The 22,991-nt window shown below is 38.6% G+C and overlaps 1 protein-coding gene across 4 annotated transcripts in view; it reads left to right on the top strand.

Annotated features, from left to right (window-relative positions):
- cpeb3 (cytoplasmic polyadenylation element binding protein 3) overlaps window positions 1-22,991 on the top strand; it is a 61,143-nt gene that overhangs the window by 4,600 nt on the left and 33,552 nt on the right. For 3 of the 4 annotated variants that reach the window (XM_066678659.1, XM_066678658.1, XM_066678660.1), the window contains exon 3: window positions 7,274-7,427. In XM_066678659.1, coding sequence (XP_066534756.1) covers window positions 7,274-7,427 — 154 coding nt within the window. The remainder of the gene's footprint in view (window positions 1-7,273; window positions 7,428-22,991) is intronic. The other variant, XM_066678661.1, reaches the window with a different exon arrangement.

The following is a 22,991-nucleotide window of genomic DNA, read 5'->3' as shown; positions in this document are numbered from 1 at the left end:
TTTTCGTGCTGTCATGAAGGGAAACATTGAAGAGTTGATCTGAAAGGTCGAGTGTGTCCTGATACACTTGGGTTTATTTATTTATTTATTTTTCTTTTTGTGGCTCATTCAGTCTTCTTTCTTCCCTAAATTAAAGTCCATGTCTTAAAAACACAAATTAAGAACTTGCACCGTATAGTGCATTGTGTAAATATACTATATGGCCAAAAGTTTAATTACATAAAATGAAATGTTTTAACAGGTTGTTTGTTCTATTGTCTGCAGTAACATTTTGATTGTTCTGGTATTAGACTAGGCCTTGGATCATTTTCGGTGAGGACTGAGTGTATTCAGCTGTAAGAGCATTAGTGAAGTCAGGGTCTGATGTTCTGGATCACTAACACCACTTCAACTTGTACCAAGTTATTGGTTGGTACTCCATCACTCCAGAGACTGCAGTTTTACAGTCCCACAGTTCCAGCATTAGGCACAAAGTATAGTGCTGTTAACCTTGTGCAGCTGAGTTTCAAGTTTATTTTCATGCTTTTCTGTTGTCTGTGCACAACGGAACATCTGTGTCTGCAATGGGTGCACATTTAAAATAGCTGAATTGACTATTTGATTTTTTTTTTCTTTTGTAAACAGCATTCAGGATAATTCAGAACTGTTCAGTTTTGGAGCTTACGTCCACTTTCCGGTACATTTTATTTATTTATTTTTATTTGTAATTATTGTTAGGTGTGACAGTTAGTGACCTATAGGTTTCATTTACAATTCAGTTAACTAATAGTGGTAGTAGTAATCACTTGATTACAAAAAAACATGGCTAGAGTCTGGAATTGGATCCCTCCACATTATTCTTTAAAATATATTATGATTTGAAAAGCTACATATGGTCACTGTCCTAAGAAAAAACATAAATTTCAAAAGAGTAACTTTATAGCAGAAGGGGGACAAAAAAACCTTAACTTTCAATGGAAGTCAATGTAAAACAAGACTTTCATTATGAAATTTTTGCACAATGTGAAAAACAGCCACTGTGTTTAAATGATATGATAAATGACAATATATTGTACATATACACATACATTACATACAGCTACTTTTTATATATAATTTTTTCTATTATTTACATCATTAAGCTACTAATTGCAATAGAAATAATAAGCCATGTACTTTATATAAACGACTTGCTTTCAGGTCATTTATTATAGCCATTCTCTAATGGATGGGGTCTATTTTAGCTGCACTTTCACACCAGTGGAAAAGGTTACCACTGCAGCAGAGTGAAAATGATGAGTCATGCTGGCCGTTATCCACTGGGCGACAGGTTCTGCTTCATGTGTTGCTTTTTTCATATACTCTATTGTGTTGCAGGATTAGGCTGTATTTTTTCTAAACTGAATTAAGAATATTTGAGCTGCACGGTAAAGGGCAAGAATAAGTCTGATAATGTGAAACCTATCAAGGTTGATAGGCAATGATGCCTTTATGGTGCTGGAGCTTTTCTGAAGTCACTCGGGGACTTCATTTATGGAATAGCACTAAATAATTGAACAAACTATAAGTGCTATCTTTAAAAGATGATTTTCAGGATTATATTCACATGAAGATTTACTCCTATGACACTCATGCAGCTGTTTAAAAGCAGTTTTGTTGCTGGTTCTAAGGAAAAAGAAGTCCAAAAATGTGTTGCCATGTTATATAACTGTATATAATGATATATTTTAGACTTTTGACAGAGTTAACTTAGTGTTCGGTGTCTTTTTTTTTGTAATTTTGTTAATCAGTGTTCTTTCACTCCTGCCTGCGTTATGTAAATATTATACAAACCTTATGAAATGCCTACACGGCAGTAAAGACGTTCTGATGGCGTACATAACCAGTGACATACAAATTAATAAATACCAGCTCCTTAAGGTAATATAGGTAGTATTTTACATTCAATTTACAGCTTCAAAATCATTGTGATGTTTTACTGACCTGTAATAGGGAGGATAGAGACTCTGCCACTGCTACTTTGGGCTTGGTGCTGCAGAGACTGCACTATGTAACTTTAAGGGGAGGTTAGGACCCCCTTTCCCTCCCCCTTGATTTCATATCAGTGCTGTAAAAATGAATTACACTTTATATAGGGGAGTTCAAGGGCAAAATTATTGCTCAAACACTGGGTTGTGATTCTTAGATTGGTCGCAGGCCCCAAAAAATTAGAGTTAAAAAAAAAAAAGTGTGTCACTCTGTATGCATGTGTTTGTGTGTCTCTGTCTCCCAACCCCCACCACAAAATGTTTTAAAAATTCCTCTTCACCATGGAGAGTATGGACTTCTCTTTTCCACTTTAGTAGCCACCATGATGTTTTAATCAAAAGGCATTAGGGTAGTGGGATTGAATTCATAGTGTGTGGGTGAAGAATGCTGAAAAAAAACAAGGGGAAATAGCAGCCAGGGAGCAGTGGCCCAGAACTGAGCAAGGCTGGACCCCTTTTATGTATTGTTTCTGTTGCATAGCTGCCATCCTATCATGAAAGTAAGAGGTGGTTAACTCACATGGGCATTCACATGACAGTGTTTCAGAGAGTCTTATGTAGCCACAGAGGTGGATAGGAAACAGATCCTATTTTTAAAAAGTGATGATTTTGACAAATAGTGTACTTTTACACTGTGGCACCATTTATAATTAGGTTTATTTTCATGTGATTTTTGTAGTTGAACATGAACTGCAGAGAACCCAAAAACAGGTTGAATAGCACATGACAAGTTCCTGTGCCCTAGGTGCTATTCCAGTGAACTTCCAGTGAAGTTCTGTAGGGAACAACAAGGTAACATCTGACATTTTAGACTACTAGGCTATAATTACCTGTGAATGCGTGGGAAATAAAGATGCATGAGAATCACTCAAGACCTTCTCCTCCACTCGTGTGGGAATTTTGCATTCTGGTGCTTGTCTGACCTTGCGTAGTCAAATAAGGCAGGATGCCTATGTAAATGAACTGGGACTTCTACTGGGCCCTTCTCTGGTTTGAGATGCAAATTCTTAAGGTGTTTGAATACTCTCTTTTCAAAGGGTACGTGAGTTTCAACTGCCCTTGATTTGTGTTTTAAATTCCTCCATAGTTTCGTATTGTCACTGAACTGCCAGTTTCATGTGGGCGATTTTACATCACGCCATCTTTTATGTGGAGGTTTGCCACTTGTATGAATGATGTCTGCCTGGAATAACTACGTGGAATTCTGCTTGAAAGTAAACCATGCATTTTCTTCATCAAAGTTTCATAAATAAGCAGAAATTTGCTGGCGATGAGTGAAGTATAACCTATTCATCATGTCATTCTTTTGTACAACGTTTGTACAACACGTTAAAGTTAAGATTTGAGCCCAGCAGATGAATCCATTTCAGTGCATGGAATTGTGCACCAACTGACCCGTTATTTTGCATATCATTTTCATGAACCACACCCTAATTCAGTAGTTCCCAAACAGTTTCCCCACTCTGACAAACATATACACGTCTTTTGTTTTCAGACACCACTGGAAATCATTTTAAACGTTGTAATTCATACAAAACTGCAAAGTCTTATTGAAGAAAAAAAAAAAAATAGTGACAAATCACATTTGCAGTAGAATAATTTCAATTAACTTATGTATTATGTATTACTTATGTAATAAGTAATACAGAATTTTGGAAACATACTTTGGAAACCACCGCCCTAATCCATGCAGCTGTTTTGTTAATGAAACATTGAATTAAAAGAAGAAGAATGACGGAATTCAGAGGCTCTTGAGCCAATGGTTGTGACTGTAGAGTTTGAGTGCATGACCTGGCCCAGCCCCCGACATCCCTCCTTCTGCACACACACACAAAATTATGTGATTAGCTAATGTTATTTTCCTACAATAATAAAAATTTAAAATACCTTTTTACTGCAATAGCTGTTTTGTGTCAATTGTAAAAAAGAAAAAAAAAAACGGTTATAGACCTTTTTACAGAACATGGAATGGATGCAGCATTAGTTTATATCATTGAACAAATAAAAATTAAATGATTATTTCTGCTTCATGTTGTCCTCATTTTTCATTGTTATTTTTGATTAATTAACTGCATGTCAAACATTTTCTCACATTGTTAAACTATTATCCTAAAAGTGTACATGCAGTCATACCACAAGTGGGATTATCAGAATTGTCTGTGAAACTTGTGTGCTTGTTTTCTATCAGATTTGACTTTATGAATAAAGATCAATAATAGAACAATGTATAAAATTATTAAGGTACTCATTGTAGACATATTTTCACTTTGTATTAACTCATACAGCGTGTACAATCTCCAAAGAGAACATGAAACAAAATGGGGAAAATGGAGCAGCACCACATCAGCATTAGCCCAACATGATCAAAGACGAGCATGGGCTAGAGGTGTACAAAAATACAAAAGAAGCCCCCAGTAGTGGAGCGGGTTAGTGGAGCTATGTTCTTTGGAGTGTTGGATCTTTTTATGATGAGTTGTACTTTGTGTGTGTGTGTGATCCCAAACTAATTACCCAAAATCAAGACCTGACTTTAACCATACACCATGTTCTTGAGGCTAAATGCCACCAAATTCTCACAGAAATCTTCCAGTATATAGCGTAAAGCCATCCTGGAAGAGTTGAAGCCGTTACTGTAGCAACAGGGCACAAACATTTTGAGGATTTTATTTTGGAAATTCAAGGTAGGTAACACAAATGGTCGGCCATGTTGTGTATTGTTGTCAAAGGTCAAGAGAGTGTGCTCACTGAATAGACATGATGGCATAGTGATCTATGCAGCATGTGTTGGCAGGTGTGTGTGTGTGTGTGTGTGTTTGGGGGGTTGGGGGGTGCTTGGCTGAAGTGGGAAGCTCAGCATTTTGAATGTTCATGATTAGTACAAAGTGGGCAGATTTTTATCTGGGCCCAGAGAGGGGGAAATAACACTTTTTGAATGGCTCAGCCAGTTGCATGACAATAGCTGTGGTGGTAAAACAAACACTGTGCCTTCTCTGTGTTGCTGGGCAGGGAGAGGCCTCTGCCAAATCTCTCTGTTACTCACACACCTTCTCCTGCTCACAGATGTACTCATGTTTGTACTCTTTAACCCTCACAATTATTGCATTACGCATTCTCCTTTCTCTCAAGGTTCTTCTGTACTTTCACTCATTCGAGGGTTGGGTTAACATCTGGTCACCGTTAAAGGGAGCCTCTACAATTGTGGGGAAAAGCACTTCTAAGCTCTGTGTCTTAAGGTGGAATGGTATGTCTGAGGGGAAAATAATGACTGTTTGTATGTGTCTGGTGTTTAACTTGTCTAAGTTTTTAATTCACTCTTTGAATTACCACAGGAACTTATGTTTAACTTGTGTAATTTTGTTGCACTTTCAATAATGCAGTTACCTGACTCAGGTGTTTGGAGACATTTCCACCTTAAATGATCCAAAACAGCAGAAATAAGTCAATATTACCCACCTAGGGAGCAGGAATAGAGCAATATCCTTCAGTTTGTGTTTTTTAAGTGTAAAGTTCTTTCCACTGTCTGAAAATGCCATGAGCATAAAGAGAAAGTTTAGAATACCAGACTTGGGCAGTTTATTTTCCTCATTTGTAGAGGTTTCCTCCGGGTGCTCCTGTTTCCACCCACAGTCCAAAAACGCACCTTGGTAGGTGGATTGGCGACTTAAAAGTGTCCGTAGGTGTGAGTGTGTGTGGTGCCCCCTCCAGGGTGTATTCCTGCCTTGCGCCCAATGATTCCAGGTAGGCTCTGGACCTACCGCAACCCTCAACTGGATAACGGTTACAGATAATGAATGAATGAATATCTGCAAATATAATGTGATACATACATTGTAAGAACTACAGCTGTACTTAATCTGAGCCAAATTCTGCCGGAACAAGATCCAGCACCTCTCTGATTTGAAGTGCATTTTTTAATTTGATCTGGCACCGTTCTCAACGGCAATTGTGTAATTGAGTTCAGCTACTTATTAAAAGAAAACCACACTCTCTAAACTGTGTGAACTGGAGAGTCAAACTCTGCAGCAGGACCAACCAGAATCTTCATTTCAGGTAGGGACAGGACTTCTCCAAACAGTGGTTCTTATCCTAATGAGTTCTGATTCTATGAGAACTGATGCAGCTCATTAATTATTGAGCCGCTAGATTTATTATTATCCCTCCCCCCAGTCAATGTGTTCCAGCTCCTTAACACTGAATATGCACTTGCTGGTTCACCCCAGTCCCTGTGTCCCTTACCTCATGAATTACAAATTAAGCACTGAACTACAGCAACCATATATTGCACAGATTGGTGCTAGATCCACCTGTGTTAGCATTTCCAGCCTCACATGTCTGCTCTTCTTGAGTACCTTTTTATACTATGTCATCAAATATCATATTGAAATGTCACTCGTATGTAAATGGTTTTCAATGGTCAATATATTTTGTACCATGGTGCATCTCTATTGAGTATATTTATAAATTATAAAGCACATTGCTTTTGTCATTGTCCATCCTGAACAAAAAGGATATCAGTGCAATCTGAGGGCAAAAGGGCAGATCAAATGACTGTTTACAGAATATTTATACAGAACCTGTTTTGTATCCTAGATCTGAGCCAGTGAAATGCAGGTAACTTCTTAAATAAAGACATTACTCTTCTCACAAACAGTTTATTCTTTGTTTTTGTGCGTTGCAGCTTCTAGGTACCCCCCCAAAAAAATAAAAAAACACATGTTATGTAAATGTTCCAGTCTTTGGCATCAGTAGCTACTGTTATGGCCCTTGGCAGACATTACTCTAGTGGTGCAACTGGAGAACAACAGTGAGGTCTTTATCTGCGTAGACAAGTTATGACCAAGGACCTCTGTCACATATTTCCCTGAAGCCATGTTTGTTTTTGAGTGTTTGACTTTTAAATGTCACCGTCATCGCCGGTTATGACAGCTGGTTGTTCTCGCTTCTGAGCAGCCAGAGACCGAATTGCAATGCTCTGGTGTCACTTCCTTTTCATGTCCTCACTTGTGAATGCAGATGTTTCTTACAGATCTGGCCTCATTTGCTCCAAGTATCCTGCCTTGCCCTTGTTTTTGTTTTTCTTCTTGTGATATGACTTGTGTTATGAGTCCCATTTTTAAGCAAGAGGCCTGAAAAGAACGACTGAAGTGGACGAGCGGGATCTGCTGTAGGCTGCTGGAAAATGTATAGGATGGAGTTTTTCCAGCTATGAGGAACATGTGTTTGCTCTCTGATATCTAAAAACGTCCCTTTTGTTTTCTGTCTTTCAGGACCGGAATCGGCCCTTTGATCCATTTAGCTTGCAAACTTTGGAGAATTCCTTAATGGATATGATAAGGACTGACCATGACAAAGGTAAACAACACCCTGTCGGGGGGCCACCAATGACTATCGCTGATATAGTATGGAGGAATCATTTTGCAGGTTAGGAATATTCATACACCCATGCTTATTTGGTTTTTTGGCTTCATTCAAATCATCTCTGATTTACATTTAAGTTTCTTGTTTTATTTGTTTTAGTCTACATTGTTTTTTCTACCAACCTGTTATGGCTCTCTCTTTTACAAGCAATTTTAAATTAATCACTGCCTTACCTGCAAAATCTGTCATATAGGTATATATGTTTAATGTGTTGTGCATGTGCCTATGTCCATTTGTCACAACTTATTTTGGGCCGTTTTCAAAATCCCTTTTGTTTTGCTTCAGTGTCTGGTTGTGATAGATGGGTGTGAGCTGATTTGATGTTCCTTTAAATGTGGGGTGTCTCATACAGACAGAAGGAATCAAGTCTGCATGCAGTCTCTCCAGATATTGTGTGCCTTTTAAAATGCGCAGTATGTTGCTGTTTATTGGTTATCGAGATATTGGCCACCAATATTTTTCAGTTCTGATGAGTGTTTCTAAGGATTTTCTAGGCAAGGTATCAACTTAGTTTTATGGATTTTGTTGTAATATTAAATACATTCTATTGTACAATCCCAGTAGCAGTATTCTATCCAAATATTACAGCTCTAATATGTCAGAATTAATGCTGGTGGCTTTTCCTCTTCCACTCGCTGAGACAGAAACCGCATTGCAGCTTATAAGGGTAAAATTTGTAAGCAATATTTTTGTCCCTAGTACAGCTCAAGCATCCTCGAATAGATCTGGGGAATGATGTGAATGTGAGCTGAGAGCACCGCATTTCTGAATGCTTATTTAGACAGAGAGAAGAGAGTCCTCTTGGTCTGGTTTTAATGCAAATAAAAAGCAAAACCAGACATCAACTGTTGTGCACGAAGCCAAAATCTCGAGCAGGCTGCTTTCACACCCTCAATGAGAGCGGCTTGAAACAACACGGCCATTCATGGACCTCACGACATCCTCAGTAAGTTCTTCTTGCTCACTGAGAGCTTCTGAAGTAGTGGAACTGTGGCCAAATATTTGTCAGGGAAATGTTTGCTGTCTCCTCTCTTGTCAGAAGTCTCTCTCGCTCTCTGAAGACTAAAGTGGCCCAGGTCACCCCTGTTGTTTTTCCCCCCTCACTTCTAGACTGAAAACCTGTGCTAAGATGATGTAGGCTCTGTCAAAAGTTTGGGAATGCCTGGCCATCTTGCAAAACAGAAAATATCTTGGAGTGTTTGCACACACAAATTTGGTTCTTTTTTACATTGTATACATTTGGTCAGAAGCTTTGGTTTCTAAAAAACTAAATGACTTTCCTGCTTCTTGTTGTCATTCTGTACATGGGCTGCATCTCACTGTACTTGCTATTGCTTTGGTCTGTAGAGGGCTGTGTATCTGAATGCACAGATTAATTTCTACAGGTTACTATTTACTACTACTACTTATTTGTGGCTCAGATCAAGATATACCTTATGTAAGATACAAACACATACGTTGCTTACTTTTGCAGTGCTTGTTGTACTTCTATTCCAGCACTTGGTTTGCATTTTCAGTACCACCTTAAATGCATGGCTGATTAATTCTGTCCCAAAACCACACACACGTGCACTTTATTTTCAACACTGCTGAGTACCCGTCTAATGATGATGATGTATACATTTTTTTAATACCCTGTTTAGTGTCCTAGTGTGCAGATTGGCATAACACAGCGGGAATTGCAGTAATGCAGTGTGATTTGTGGTTGTATATTTTTAGGGTTTTATGTTTACTACAGTAACATGACATAAAAAGCGAAGATAACTGATGTGGGAGACTGGAGAGAGGTGAAATGTTTCATTCTCCCTCACATGAGACACGTGAAACATGCAAAACAACTGCAGTTTTATATCAAATTATGTTCGCTGTTCACTGATGATGCAGTTTTCCCTGAAGGAGCGTGGAATGGTAATGAATTTACAGCCTGAACCATCAAAAAAAAGTGTTTTCACACTGCACATGAACTGGACCATGTTTCAGTTTGGATGGGACCGTTTGGTTCTCTTATGGTTGGACCAAAGTTAAGTCTGGCAAACAAGGCATGTTTGAAAGCACCCTCAGTTAACTTTTGATTATGCTTTGTTAGCATGATTTCACAACACCTAGCTCCAGGAATATCAAAACAGCTAAGGTCTGTTAAAACAAGCCTTTAAACTTTTGCTGAATCGCTAAAAGGGTTGTTTGCTGACGAGTGCACAAGGCATAAAAAGGGAATAAATGTTAAGAATTGGCATTATATCCAGTAGCCCTCTCATAAATGGAAATATCTCATTCTGGTGTTTCACTCCCCAGTGCAGTCAGAATACTGAAATATTGATCAGGGCTCAGTTTCCTAAAAAATATTGAAGCCTTACAATGCTGTTAACTGAGAGGATTTTAAGTTTGGTACACACTACATTATGTGCTAAGAAACATCTGAGGAGCCCAGCGAAGATCTTTGTGTTCTCGTTTAAGTCAGATATTCTAGACTGACTGTTAATCCTACAGTAAAATGCTGTTTTATACAATCTGCCTAATGTGACATTCACAACTGGTGCATTTAGTGAACTAGTTTTAATCAGTCTCTGCCACACAGCTCCAGTGTTTTGCTTCCTGGATTCAATTCCTGCTTCTTCTGTTTGAGGGATTTTGGTCTGTGTGGGTTCCCTCCAGGTGCTTCACTTTCATCCCACAAAAAAAAAATTATTGGTAGATTCACTGGCAATGTAAATTGCTCACAGGTGTGAGTGACTGGATATGTGCAATGCCCTTTGATGGAGTAGTGCAGCCTTTCTCAACCGGGGTGCCTCTGCACACTGGGGTGCTATCTTGCTTTGTCAGGTGTGCTGTGGAAAAAAAAAATAAAGAAATGCAGACATTGTTGACATAAAAATAAAAGCTGTATTATGAAAATGCTGCCACAATGTCAGAAAAGTGACGTGGCCAGAAATGGCAGCTTGGGCGGGATTATTTCAGTTCCACAGCATTTACAGCCAGTGGCGTAGGTAAAAGTGGATCAGATTTAGTGTTGATACAAGGATTTGTTTTACTTTCACTTTGTCAGTCCAGGCGTGCCACACTTAAGAAAAGCAGAGCTGTAGTCGTGTGTCTCAAGCTACCTTCGCTAAACATGAACCGGCCTTCACTTCTACCACAGCTGAGATGAATTAATATTGGCTGACGGGGTCCTGTTTGGACCTGTTGCACCTGTGTCCACCACCCTGAGCAAGAAATATCCAAAAAGTCTGAATGTTTCCAGAACAAAGTGAGAATGTTTTGAGAATGAAGTGAGGATATTTAGAGAATAATAGTCAGAATATACTGGCAAACTTAAGCAAGTGGATTGTGGTTAAACAGGTACATCATGGCTGATAATTAAAGACACGACATACACTTAACTCTCAGCACCTTAAGATTCTCAATGAGATAATGGATATAACCGATGTGTGGCAAGTGCACTTGGGTGGATTAGCAGCTGATGCATCCTCCAGGCAAATGCTATACAGTGTTGGTGATTGAGGCAACTCCATAATGTTCCAATGAATGCAAAGTACGTTTGTTGTCTAGAAAAGTGTCAATATTAATGTAAGCAAAATCATAATACATTTTTATTGATTTGGCTCTTGATGTATTGGATTGAGACATCGCTAGTCCCATTTACATCGGACACTGCTTCTCAAAATAAAACTGCTGAGTCTTTAACATGTAAAGTTAGGCAAGCCATCAAATGCTTAATTTGTCTAAAAGCATTTCAAAAGGCCTCGAGCCTTTTATCAGGCAGTGAGAATGTATACAATGTGACATGGTCTAGGTCTGTTGCTCTCTTACACCCACAGAGCTGTATTTCCATTCTTCTTTGTTTTTTTTCTCTCTGTTTCTGTGGTAATGTTGCCACCTCAGTTTCCACGTGGCTCTCTGAGAATACGTGTTGGGGGTAGAGTTTGCTTTCTGCTTCAGAAGAGCTGTTTTACTTTTGCGAGGAAACCTCAGGTGAGATTGGATATGTGGGAGTGAGAGGGAGAGGGATCTCTCCCCTAAAGAATGACTGAACTGTTATAGCTCTTGGGAATGGGGGAGGGCTTCTGTAGAATTGGTAGTACATAGAAAAGGGCCTAGATTCTCGGAAGAACTCAGCAGTGTGCTACTTAATCATAACTTGTTTTCCATGGCAGGTCAACTTTTGCTATATTAATTGTTTCGGGTTAAAGCCAGCTCAAAGCTAGCTATAATGACACCATTCTTATTTCTTAGTGTCAGTCACTGCTATTGCAGATTTAGACATTTGTTAAAAACAATTATTAAAAATAATCAAGACCGTTTCTTCATAAACAGTAACATGTGTTGACTAATCAAATAATATTTTGACATTTTATCAGGAGGCATTGTACTTCTCTACTGGCAGTCACTTTTTAGGTACAGGAGGTCCTCGGGTTACGTCAGTCCCGAGTTCCGATGTTTCGTGGTTATTTCCCATTTACTGTATAAAGCCTTGTTTCGACTTAAGTGGTTTTGCGTCGTAAACATCGTTACGCGAACTTCGTGTTTGGTGTGCGTGGCGGAAGAATACATGGTTACGCGGCTCGGGACCGAGGAGGATAGGTGTTAGGATAGGATAAGTGCTTACAGTATCAATGAATCAATTTCGTAAGTCGAGGACCCCCTGTATTTTCATGCTGTTTCCGTGGTTTCAGAATGAGAATTGTTACTCTGAGACAAATTCACTGCCAAAATTATAATTTTTTATTACAATAGATTACATGCCAGAAGTACTTGCTGACTTTCTAAGATTCCTTATGAGTTTTCTGTTTCGTTTTTACTTTCTTTCACCATTTCAGGAACAGCACATTGTCAGAAAAACTGTTACTGTAGTGGTACCCTCAAGGGTAAATATTCAGTCCTTTTTAATTAGAGAACGTAATAGTACCTTATTCTATTATAATTGTAGATTTTAAAATTGTGTTGATTTCATACTACTTCAGGGCTTCTATTATGTTGGTTTATTTTACAGTTCTGTAATGAAAGATTACAAAAGAAAAGAATGTAGTGTACATTTTAAAGACAATCTCTCTGCGGAGAGTCTGGTGCCTTTTGCCACTTAACGTAGCCAAGAACTACCTACTAAGGCAGGAAAATAAATTTGACTGACACGCTAAAGGACCAATCACAGGTCTGCTTTTTTGGCATGACGTGTAGGAGGAGATTCACGTCAGACCTATACCTGTACAAAACGATACACAGAAGTGCATATACATGGGTGTACAAATAGCAGGTCAGAATGCAACTGGCAGAATCCTGGGAGTGAGGCCATGTTAGTTCAATGAAGGTATCAGACTTTCCGTCAACTTGTAGGTGGAGTGACTGTTTCTAACTTCTGCGTTGAAGAGCCATACACCATTGTGAGTGTTTATACTTCTGCGTTGATATTACTCTGCAATTACACCACCACAACACTAGTGCTAAATTTCAAGCATCTTTTTCTACACTATGTAGTGGTGTAGTAGAATTACTTTTATAAATCTTAAAGTGCACTATTTAGGAAGTGGGTTGTTGTTTGGGACAGAGCATAGTTTACACGAGGTGCCAGGAAAGAAACAAATACAAAACAATTACATTTTCCCGCACGGTCTCGTTTCTCCCTGCGAGGTTTATTTTTCTGTCAGAGACCTCCATATTTTCCCATACATCCCTGAGGGTGAGGATTCATTCAGGTCTGAGGAAACCTCGCCATGATTGCTGTCTACAGTGTGGGGAGGAGTGGACTTAAACCATGTCCGTCCGACTACTGACCAATCATAGTCGTTGTGGTCTGCGTTGACACGACACGTAGTTATATTTCTGAAGAGTCGCGCACCAGGCTATGGCCTAGGTTATGGGGTAGGGTTTGCGTCAACACACTTCAACACAGAAGTATAAATTGGGTTTTAGGAAACCAAATCAGACTTTTAAAAAGGTACAAGAGTGGTTTTAATGTACATTTTTACACTTTTTGTACCTTTTAGTGAGCAAATGTTGTTTATTTTTTCTGAGTGTGTATTTTAAGGTCTTTAGTCTTTTCTTAAAAGAGCTCCTATATATGCAATACTGTATCTGGCATACAAGGTGAGTCAAAAGCTGCAGGACACCCTTTTATCCCACTGCTTTAGTGCCCACCCTACACCTAAGTCTGATGTCGTTTTACAAGTGTTCAGTTTCACAATATGTGAAGAGTTCATGAAACACAAAGTTGAAGTACAAATGTCATTCATAGGAAGTCATCAATTTAACCTGTCTTAACCTAACTGTAAAGACGTAAGCTACTGTAATTTACACTTGACACAATTAATGTTAAATATGTTGTAAATGTTACCACTCATTGCCTGCCGTAATTACAGTGAATTCTAGAAGGAGATTTTCCAGTTAAAGACAAGGGAAATCACTTAAATGTGAAAGGAACCATTTGGGGGGAATTCAAGCGCATTAGGATTAATATTTAAAGGGAACATGTATGATTGTGTGTAAATGCAGTTCTCTCTGGTTGTTTACATTCAGAAGCTAAGAACGACTGTAGTTTGAACATGGCTGATGCTGAACTAGTCTGTAAGTTTTATTTACTGTTTAAATTACCACAGAAATTAATTTGTATTTTGAGTTGTTTAGTTTTGTAGCACTTTCAGTAATGCAGGTAGCAGTCTCTGGAGTTCAGAGACATTTCCATCTTAAGTGATCTGAAACAGCAAAGATAAGTCAATATTACCACCTATGAAGCCGGAATAGAACAATATCCTCATTTCAGTTTGCTCTTTTCAACGATTGGAGTTCTCTCCATTGGCTACAAAATACTCCAGATGTCTCTGCCATGAGGAGGGAGAGAAAGACATAAAGAAAACCCTAGCATACTGGACCAGTATTAAGCACACAGACAGACTGAAGAGCTAGCAAATGGGGAATTAATAAAAAAAAAACAGTGTTTTTTGATTACAGTTACGAACATCTCCTTTAAGACTACCATTACCAAATTTCACATCTGTATTAACTAGTCACAACTTGACTATGCAATGCTGAATAATGTAGTGAGATATCACTGATGACATGACCATATTAGGCTGGAATATTCATTCATTCATTCATTCAGCCCATTTAAATTTTTATCTAACCATAACATTGGCACTTACTCTAGAATTAACTTTGACGTAAAAAAAACCTAAACCTAACCCCAGCCATTATCCAGGTCCTAATCCTAACCATTACACTGTTGGTCAACTGAATTTCACCAGATAGTTTATTAAACTTGAAAACCTTGTTTTGTCTTTCCTCAAAATGAACCCCAAATGCTGTTTACACTCTGTGAACTTTAATGTACATTTAATTTAAGAGCATTTATTTATGTTTCTCACTTATACAGTGTTTTTTAGGGGGATTGTAAAACTGTTAAATTGTTTAAATTCATTATAATCAGTATCAGTTGTAGTTGTAGTGAATGAGGCTTTATTGGTTTTTGAGTCACGGTGCCCAGCTTAGTTCTTCAAAGGACCCAGAGAGACCTTAAATGAACAGTTAAAGTTGGTCCAGTCTCATGGACCCCATACTCTAGAGCTGGGGACTCTGAAGAGGGAAGCCTCTTGTGGGTGTTTCAAGTGGAAGAGGGTTTCATTTGTTTGAGCCCCCTCTTGTGATCCACTCTCACTCCTGAATGCACATTAATCTGATTGGAATGGAATGTGTGGGGGAATTTATGTTGTGATGGGGAGAGAGGGCTGGCAGAAGAAGGGACTGGGGGTGTGTGGGTGGGTGGGGGGTCTGAATAAACATGGCTTTCTTTTTCAGCCCCCCCCCCCAGACAAAACGCTTGAAGTTCAGGGGTGACCCTAAACTAGGGCTTGCTTCACGTGTGGGGTGGGTGAGTTGGGATTTAAAACCCTCCTCCCTCTGCCTCCAAACTTGGGCACAAACAGGCACACGGTCCAAAGACTGTGTTACCAAACACAAAGCCGCCTTGTGTGCAGCCTCATGCATTTACACATGCACAGCCTTGTGCTTTCACACAAATGATAACAGGGTTGCACTCTCTCATGCGCAAAAACACAGACACTAGCAGAAAGCAGAATATCTCTCTCACTTGCTCATTCTCAGAAACACACACATACTGTCTTCAGAGGTTCTGCTGGTTTCTCACATGATCCACCTTCTGCCCCTGTGGCCAAAGGTTTCAGCTCCTGCAGTCATTTCCTATTCAGCGCCTGCTTAGAAAATAAAGCCTGACTTGTTCAGTCGTTCATGAAATGCTTTAAGCACCCAGCAGAATTTCCCTATTAGCTTTTGACCACAGAAAGCAGGACTTATGAAACACGTTACTTAAAGAACACTTTGGTCAGAATGAGAAAGGGAATGATTGTTACAGCTGTTGTAAGCATGCCTGCTTTAATCTTGCAGTCCTGCCACAACATTCTCTAGGGTGAGATTTTCCTGTTTAGAAACCGAGAAACCCCACTTTTGATTATATTTTTTTGAAGGGGGGAAGAGCTTTTGAAAAAAATGCAGCTCTATAGAGGCAGGGAATTTTTATTATTTTAAATATTTAAAATTTCTATTCTTGCAACAGGTAGTGTCGCGGTCACACGGCTCCAGGGACCTGGAGTTGTGGGTTCTAGCCCAACTCCAGGTGACTGTTTTTGAGTTTGGTGTGTTTTCCCAGGGTCCGCGTGGGTTTCCTCCGGGTGCTCCGGTTTCCTCCCACGGTCCAAAAACACACGTTGGTAGGTGGATTGGCGACTCAAGTGTCCATAGGTGTAGGGGGTGTTGGTGAATGTGTGAGTGGGTGTCACCCTGTGAAGGAAACCTGCCCCCTCCCGTTTCTGCCTTGAGCCCAGGACTTGTGCCCCCTCGAGTTCCTGCCTTGCGCCCAGTGATTTGAGGTATGTTCCGGACCCCCGCAACCCTAAATTTGATAAGCGGTTGCAGACAATGGAATGAATAAATTTCTGTACTTTTCATTTTCATTACCATATACAATAGGAAGCTGAATATATTTTACGGTTTTAAACATTGTCGCTGTCCAATTAAAAAAAAATTATGATTAATGAACCAATAGAAATGCTCCCAAATTACCTTTTTTTCACATCCGGCTATACTTAAAGGAACGCTACGTAATATTTTTACCTTAAAATTTCTGCTTCACAATCATTGTGATGCTCCACTGAGCTGTAATGGGGAGAAAGGAGCTTTTTTTTGTTTTTTTTTGTCTTTTGGGTTCAGCACTACAGAAACTACACTATGTAACATTTGGAGATGGGTAGGTCCCCCAAAAATTGATTTTAGTACAGTGCTGTTAAAAATAATTTGCCTCGGGAGCAAAAATCCCAAATCTTACCTAGTGTTTCTTTTTGGCTGTCGGCAGATGTTCTTCAGTTAGCTTGGCTTTCATAAAGGCCAAAGTTGTATCTTGTTTGATGAATAAGACAAGAGTTATACTAATGATAATTTGAACATTGCAGGCATAGTAGGCAAACATTAGCTGGGCTTGAATTCTGAAAATGTTGAGCACTACAGGGATTTCCATACACTCATAACCTTTTTCAAACTATAAAATGATGTACTATGTGTTAATCCATGGTCTTTAAGTGAAATTGAAAGTGTTTGTCTATGGCTTTAAAGTTCAAAGCTGAGAGAGTTGGAAGGTGTTTTTGTCAAATCCTGGTGAATTTAGCTGAGCTTTGAGCCTCATACACCACATACCTTGTGCCAATGGTTCAGTTTGTCCTGACCCTCAGAAAAAGGTGTGCGCATGCATGTTTCTGTTTCAGAGTGAGAAACCTAAGTAGAGACTGTAATAATGAAATAAAGACATTTGAAGAGAGTGGATGAGTGCTGATGGCTGAAAGTGGTGAATCTTGGAAGCGCTTGGTTCCTGACTAGCTGTGCTTTTTTTGCCCCACCTCTCAGAGCTATGTATAAAGGCTTTGCAAGATACAGCCTGCTGTTTTGCCAAAGGCACTGTGCTCTAATATTAACATCATTGTGAATGTCAGGGAGTTTATGCAGGAGATGTGTGGAATGAACAATCTATAATAACTCTATTAATGACAAATCTCTGGAAGAAAGTTTAGTTTTTTACCCTGCCTTCATGGCAATATGGAATGAACACTATAAAATGCAGTACAATACCTTTTTCTGAGTAGTATGTTGTACGCGTTAACCCCCCGCCCCAAATTACTTTGAAAATCCATGTATTAGGAAAAAAAAAGACCAATTTCAGTTGCTTATTGCCTATATTACTAAAAGGGCAAAGTGGTAACAAGAAAATCAAGCCGAGACAAAATCTGAGAAATACTTTGAAGTCCAGAAGGACTATTCTATAAGCAAAAATAGAGAGAAACAAAGCACAAATTCTGTTTATGTGAAGACAAAATAGAATAAAATGCTCAGCTGAAGGAAAACAACGTGGCCATTCTTCATATCATTAGAATCCTAAAACACTGTTTAAAGGCTCATTTATGCTCCCTCTGCGTACGGAAATGTATGCTTGCGCTTCAAGCGAAATAGCCGTCACTGCCCACACTTTCTTGCTTCAGCTTTGTTGACATGGTTGTTGAGCAACACATTCAGTAGAGGGCAAAATGGAGTAAAAATCAAACATGGTGACAACGGAGGAACTTTTCTGTATTTTATTAAAGAACAACGAAAAAAAAGCAGCATTATAGACGGCGGTGGTCTGTGAGGCCATTAAATAACACAAATAACTTCAAAACGTTCTGCCATTTTTCTTCTTCGTCGTGTCACTATGGAAATAGTTGCATGTGACACTGCCCCCATGGTCTCCAGTGGTATTGCTCCGTCCCGTCTGCGTCCATAAGCTTACAGAAAACGTGCCAATTACATACTAAATGAAATGAACGCAGAACCACTGTTCTAGAACATTAACAACTGCATGCATGTTATGATAGGTTTGATCAGTTATTGACAGCCTGTAAACAACCTCTGTATAATGATTTCAGAGACTTGGGTGTGTGTGATTTCCTGTTTCTTTACCTTTTTTTTTTTTTTTTTTTTGTTTTTTTTTTTTTTTTTTTGTAAAATCAGACTATTACATCCTCATACTCTTATAATACTTCTTTGTACTTATTTTTTTTTTTTTTTGATGTTATTAACTACTGTTTTACTTGCTCCAACAAAGTAATATTCTACATGCACTTTAAAAAAGAATACCAGGAGAGTATGGTGATATTTTGGCCATATGAGGACCTTTTTAGGCTGTACACCAGAAGCTAAGTGGCATGTGGTCTAAAATAAACTGTTTATTGACCCTGCAGTGTTCACATGGCTGAAGTTCCAGAAGCAACACGCTTTTTAAAATATTTTTTAAATTTTGTGCACAAAAGTTGAGGCTCTCTTGGTCAAATTACTTTTTTTTTTTTGACAATTGATATTGTAGTTGTCCTGTCACAGCTACTGTTTATTTATTAATTTAACAGTAAGAAAGAAAATATAAAATGTAGCCTTTCCAAAAGTTATGCTACATTTTCATACTTTAAAACTTAACCTCTTTTAAACTTTTAAAACAAGTTTGTGCATATGACACTGTTTGGTGTGAGGGTCAATTCCTTCCTGAGGAACAGGTGTGTTGAGCTCAGGGCACCTAGCAGGCGGATGCAGATATTAACTCTGTGGGTGTGGGTATAGAGGATTGTTTGTATTGCATCTGGTTTGATACATAGGCTGTGTGTGGTGTGTGCGTACGGGCTAATCTTTATATTTGCCGAAAAGCACAGGAAACATAGATTTCAATCTGCATTTCCTTTGCAAATGAGAATTAACCCCACCCCTAATCGTTTTGCTATAGAGACAAAATTGATATGAGTGTTAATAAATGTACGTTTTTTCTGATGACATATGGACCATGGTTATTTTACTGGAATTATAGCTTTGGAAAATTGTACTAATAGAAATCAGAACACAGACTATTGTCCACTGCATCATAAACTGAATAGTAAATGGTACAGAAAAAACCTTGTACAGTTAATGAAACCTGCTGTGAGTACATATAACTTTTAAAGATCACAAGAACTTCAAGAGACATTTCTACTGTTACTGTTACTAACATAGTCCACTGTTAAGTACATTTTGCACTGCAAAAGTAACAAAGAAAAGAATTTGGACTAAACCAGTCTATTTTAGGTACTTGGTGTATACCAGTTTCTGAAAATATATTCACCAGAGTACTAAAAACAACAGGTGTTTGGTTATGCATTGGCCTTAATCAGAATGAACAGAATCAGCAGTGCTCTAAATACACAATTACCAATAATTAATTAATTAGCAAACCTTAAATTCTCTTAGGTACTTTTAAGGCTGTTGTGTAATTATATTTTAAAAAAAAAAGTTAATGACCTCAAACGAAAGCAGTAGGTTGGAAGTCATTAATTCATTGCCTGTAACCGCTCAGGGTCACGGTGGGAGCCTACCTGGAATCACTGGGCACAAGATGAGAACACACCCTGCAGGGATCGCCTGTCCTTTGCAGGGTGACATGCACTCACACATTCACTCACACACTCACACCTATGGACACTTTGAGTCGCCAATCCACCTACTAACCTGCTTTTTTTGGACCGTGGGAGAAAACTAGAGGAAACCCACATGGACACGGTGAGAACACACCAAACTCCTTACAGACATTCACCAGGACAGTGGCTCAAACCCACAACCCCAGGACCCTGGAGCTGTGTGACTGCAACACTACCTGTTGTGCCACCTGGTTACAAATTAATACATTTTTATAGACAAAACCTGCCATACTGTGGATGATATTTTGTTGAACATAATATATCTAAATTTATATTTATTTTTTGCTTACCTAATTGAAAAATACCTATGCAAATTAAATACTTCAACAGAAAGCAAAGTGTTTCATAACACCGGTTAAGAGTGAAGGACACTGGGTGATTAAAGACCTTAGTTCAGTCTTGAGTGTGAAGAACACCTCATTATTATTGGCATGTCCACACTCAGCAGCTTTGTTTGGTCTGAGGGCTACACTCCTGTCACCGTTTTGCTGGGGTTAATTTGTGATGTGTAAAGAGATATCACTTTCTATATATACACATGCCCTTCCCATGGCCCAAACTGATGAGTAAGTCTTGAATAGGACTTGCTGGGTTTACGTACACATAGAGGTGGATAGTTTAATTTTCTCATTGGGGAAAACTTGTTATAGTGATACCGTATGCAATTCTAAGCCCACTGTTGTTTTTTGATTCCTCATTTATGAATTAGTTCTGGGCCTAAGCATTATTCACATACTTGGATGCAATGTTTGGGCACCACTGCTCAATTTTACTAGGTGAATGTTGTTATTATTATTTGATTGGATTTGGTGCAGTATATAAAACACTATTTTTGATGGCAGTTTATACTGAGACATAACTAATTTTTTTTATTTGTTTTCCTAAGGCTGATTACTTTTTCTCCAGCTTAACTGGTGCAAATGCTGGACTGTTAGCACATGTCGCTATAGTCATTTTTTTTATGATCGATATATTGTCCCAGAAATAATTTAAGTACCATTTTATGTCACTGACATAATACTATAATAACCTAATAATACAATTACACCTCACTAAAGTTAAATGAAAATCGAGTAAAAACACAGTTATCAAGACTATTCAGACGTTGAAATTGTAAAATGAAAATGTGTCAATATCCTTAATAATAAATAAAACAAAAATAAAATAAAACTACCGATTTTAAACAAATCAACATATCAGTCCCAGAATAGAGAGGCAAGAGAAAACCTAAGAACAGAACAGCACATCTGGCTAAAATGTTGACGTTCAGTTCATGGTTATTTAAACGAACATGCCAGTAAACACAATGGGCAATTCCTGTATCGTACGATAAGTTGTTAATATAAGATTTGTTTACAGGTCTATGCGCATGGTGATGGAATCACTGGACAAATACCCTGTTTTCTCAGGGTTCTTGTGAAGTAATAAAATGCATGGAGAGAATGGGGAAACCCAGAATTATTAGTCACACACATGCACATAACACTGTTTCCATCCCAAAGCTCAAAAGATATGTCCGACTCTGTTTTGGTGTTAACTGGTGTGTGGTGGGGGGTTGAGGCTCAGTGCTTTGATTCACACATGAAACATGGCAGAGTTGGTATGAGCAGTATGTCTCTCCTCTAATCATTTGAGATTAGTGTTGATGTTAATGCTTAAGATCTGGATAGAGCTTCTGTTCTGAGGGAACGTGGCGAACTAATGGAGGGAAGATCACAGCTCCTGCTTTCTGCCCAACGCATATCCAGCAGCGTTCTGAGAATGGTGCCAGAATGTTCTCTCTCTCCACTGTTCTACATGTCTTTAGTGTTACTAATAAGGAATTGCAAACAAGTTGTCTATATTTTTGTGTGTTGCTGGGAAGTCTATGCAGACTAATTGATTTTAAGCCTCTTGAATTAAATGTAAATATAATGACATATACATGGAGCGATCACTGGAGCACTTTAGTTCTACAATTACAGAGTGAAATCTACCTGTTTCTCCGCATACATTCTTATCCCTTTTTGACACCGACGTTTTCATGTGCATTGTGCTGGTACGAGTGGATCAGACACAGCTTTGCTGCTCAAGTTTTCAGTGTCACTGCTGGACTGAGAATAGTCCACCAACAGAAAATATCTAGCCAACAGCGTCCTGCGTCCATTGATGGAGGACAGAAAGACAAGTAACTCAAACAGGTTTTGTTTAGCAACCGATGAGCTACTGTCTCTGACCTTACATCTACAAGGTGGACCAACGAGGTAGGTGTCTAACAGAGTATTTATCAGTGAGTGTACACAGGGTTCAAAAGTCACGTAGCACTGCTGTGTCTGATCCACACTTACCAGCACAACACACACTAACACTACATCAGTGTCACTGCAGCACTGAGAATGATATATCATCCAAATCATAGCTGCTCTGTGGGGGTCCCGACCATGGAAGAGTAGGCAGAAATGAGGATGAGAAAGTATGCAAAGAAACAGGTAAACTATGGTCTGTAATTGTAGAACTACAAAGTGCTCCTGTAGGGTGTTCTTAATCCAGTGATTGTTCACTGTGTAAATATTTAACTAATAGTAGCATTTTGTCATGTTCATAAAAGAAACAGCTAACAAAACACAAGTCATTTTAAGGAAAAGCCAAAAGTGTTTCTAAATATATTGCTGAAAGGTTTATTCCAAGCAATTGTGTACCATTTTTAATATGCAATTGGTTATTATTGGGGCAATATCTCAGCAATCATCATGCCCCACTAAACTCGCTATTTTTAACATGTCCAGCAGCAGAAAAACAATTGAAGAGAAAATTACATTTCTGCCTGATCCTGCAGTGCAGGCTCCACTGGAATTTATTGGAAACATTGTAATTCATACAAAACTACAACTCCTCATTGAGCAAAACAAAATAAAGCGACAAATCACCTTTACAGTGGAATTATTAAAAGTGACATGCATTATGTATATATTACATTTGCCTTGCTTTTCATGCAGCTTTTTGTTTTAGGTATTTTGAAGATGAATTAACAGATGCAGATGAGGTGTTACAGATTTCCCCTGTATATGGG

This window comes from Hoplias malabaricus, chromosome 8 (genome assembly GCF_029633855.1).
Source record: "Hoplias malabaricus isolate fHopMal1 chromosome 8, fHopMal1.hap1, whole genome shotgun sequence".
Lineage (NCBI taxonomy): Eukaryota > Metazoa > Chordata > Actinopteri > Characiformes > Erythrinidae > Hoplias > Hoplias malabaricus.
Note: the sequence above shows the minus strand (reverse complement) of the source record. Positions and strands in the feature narration are given on the sequence as shown.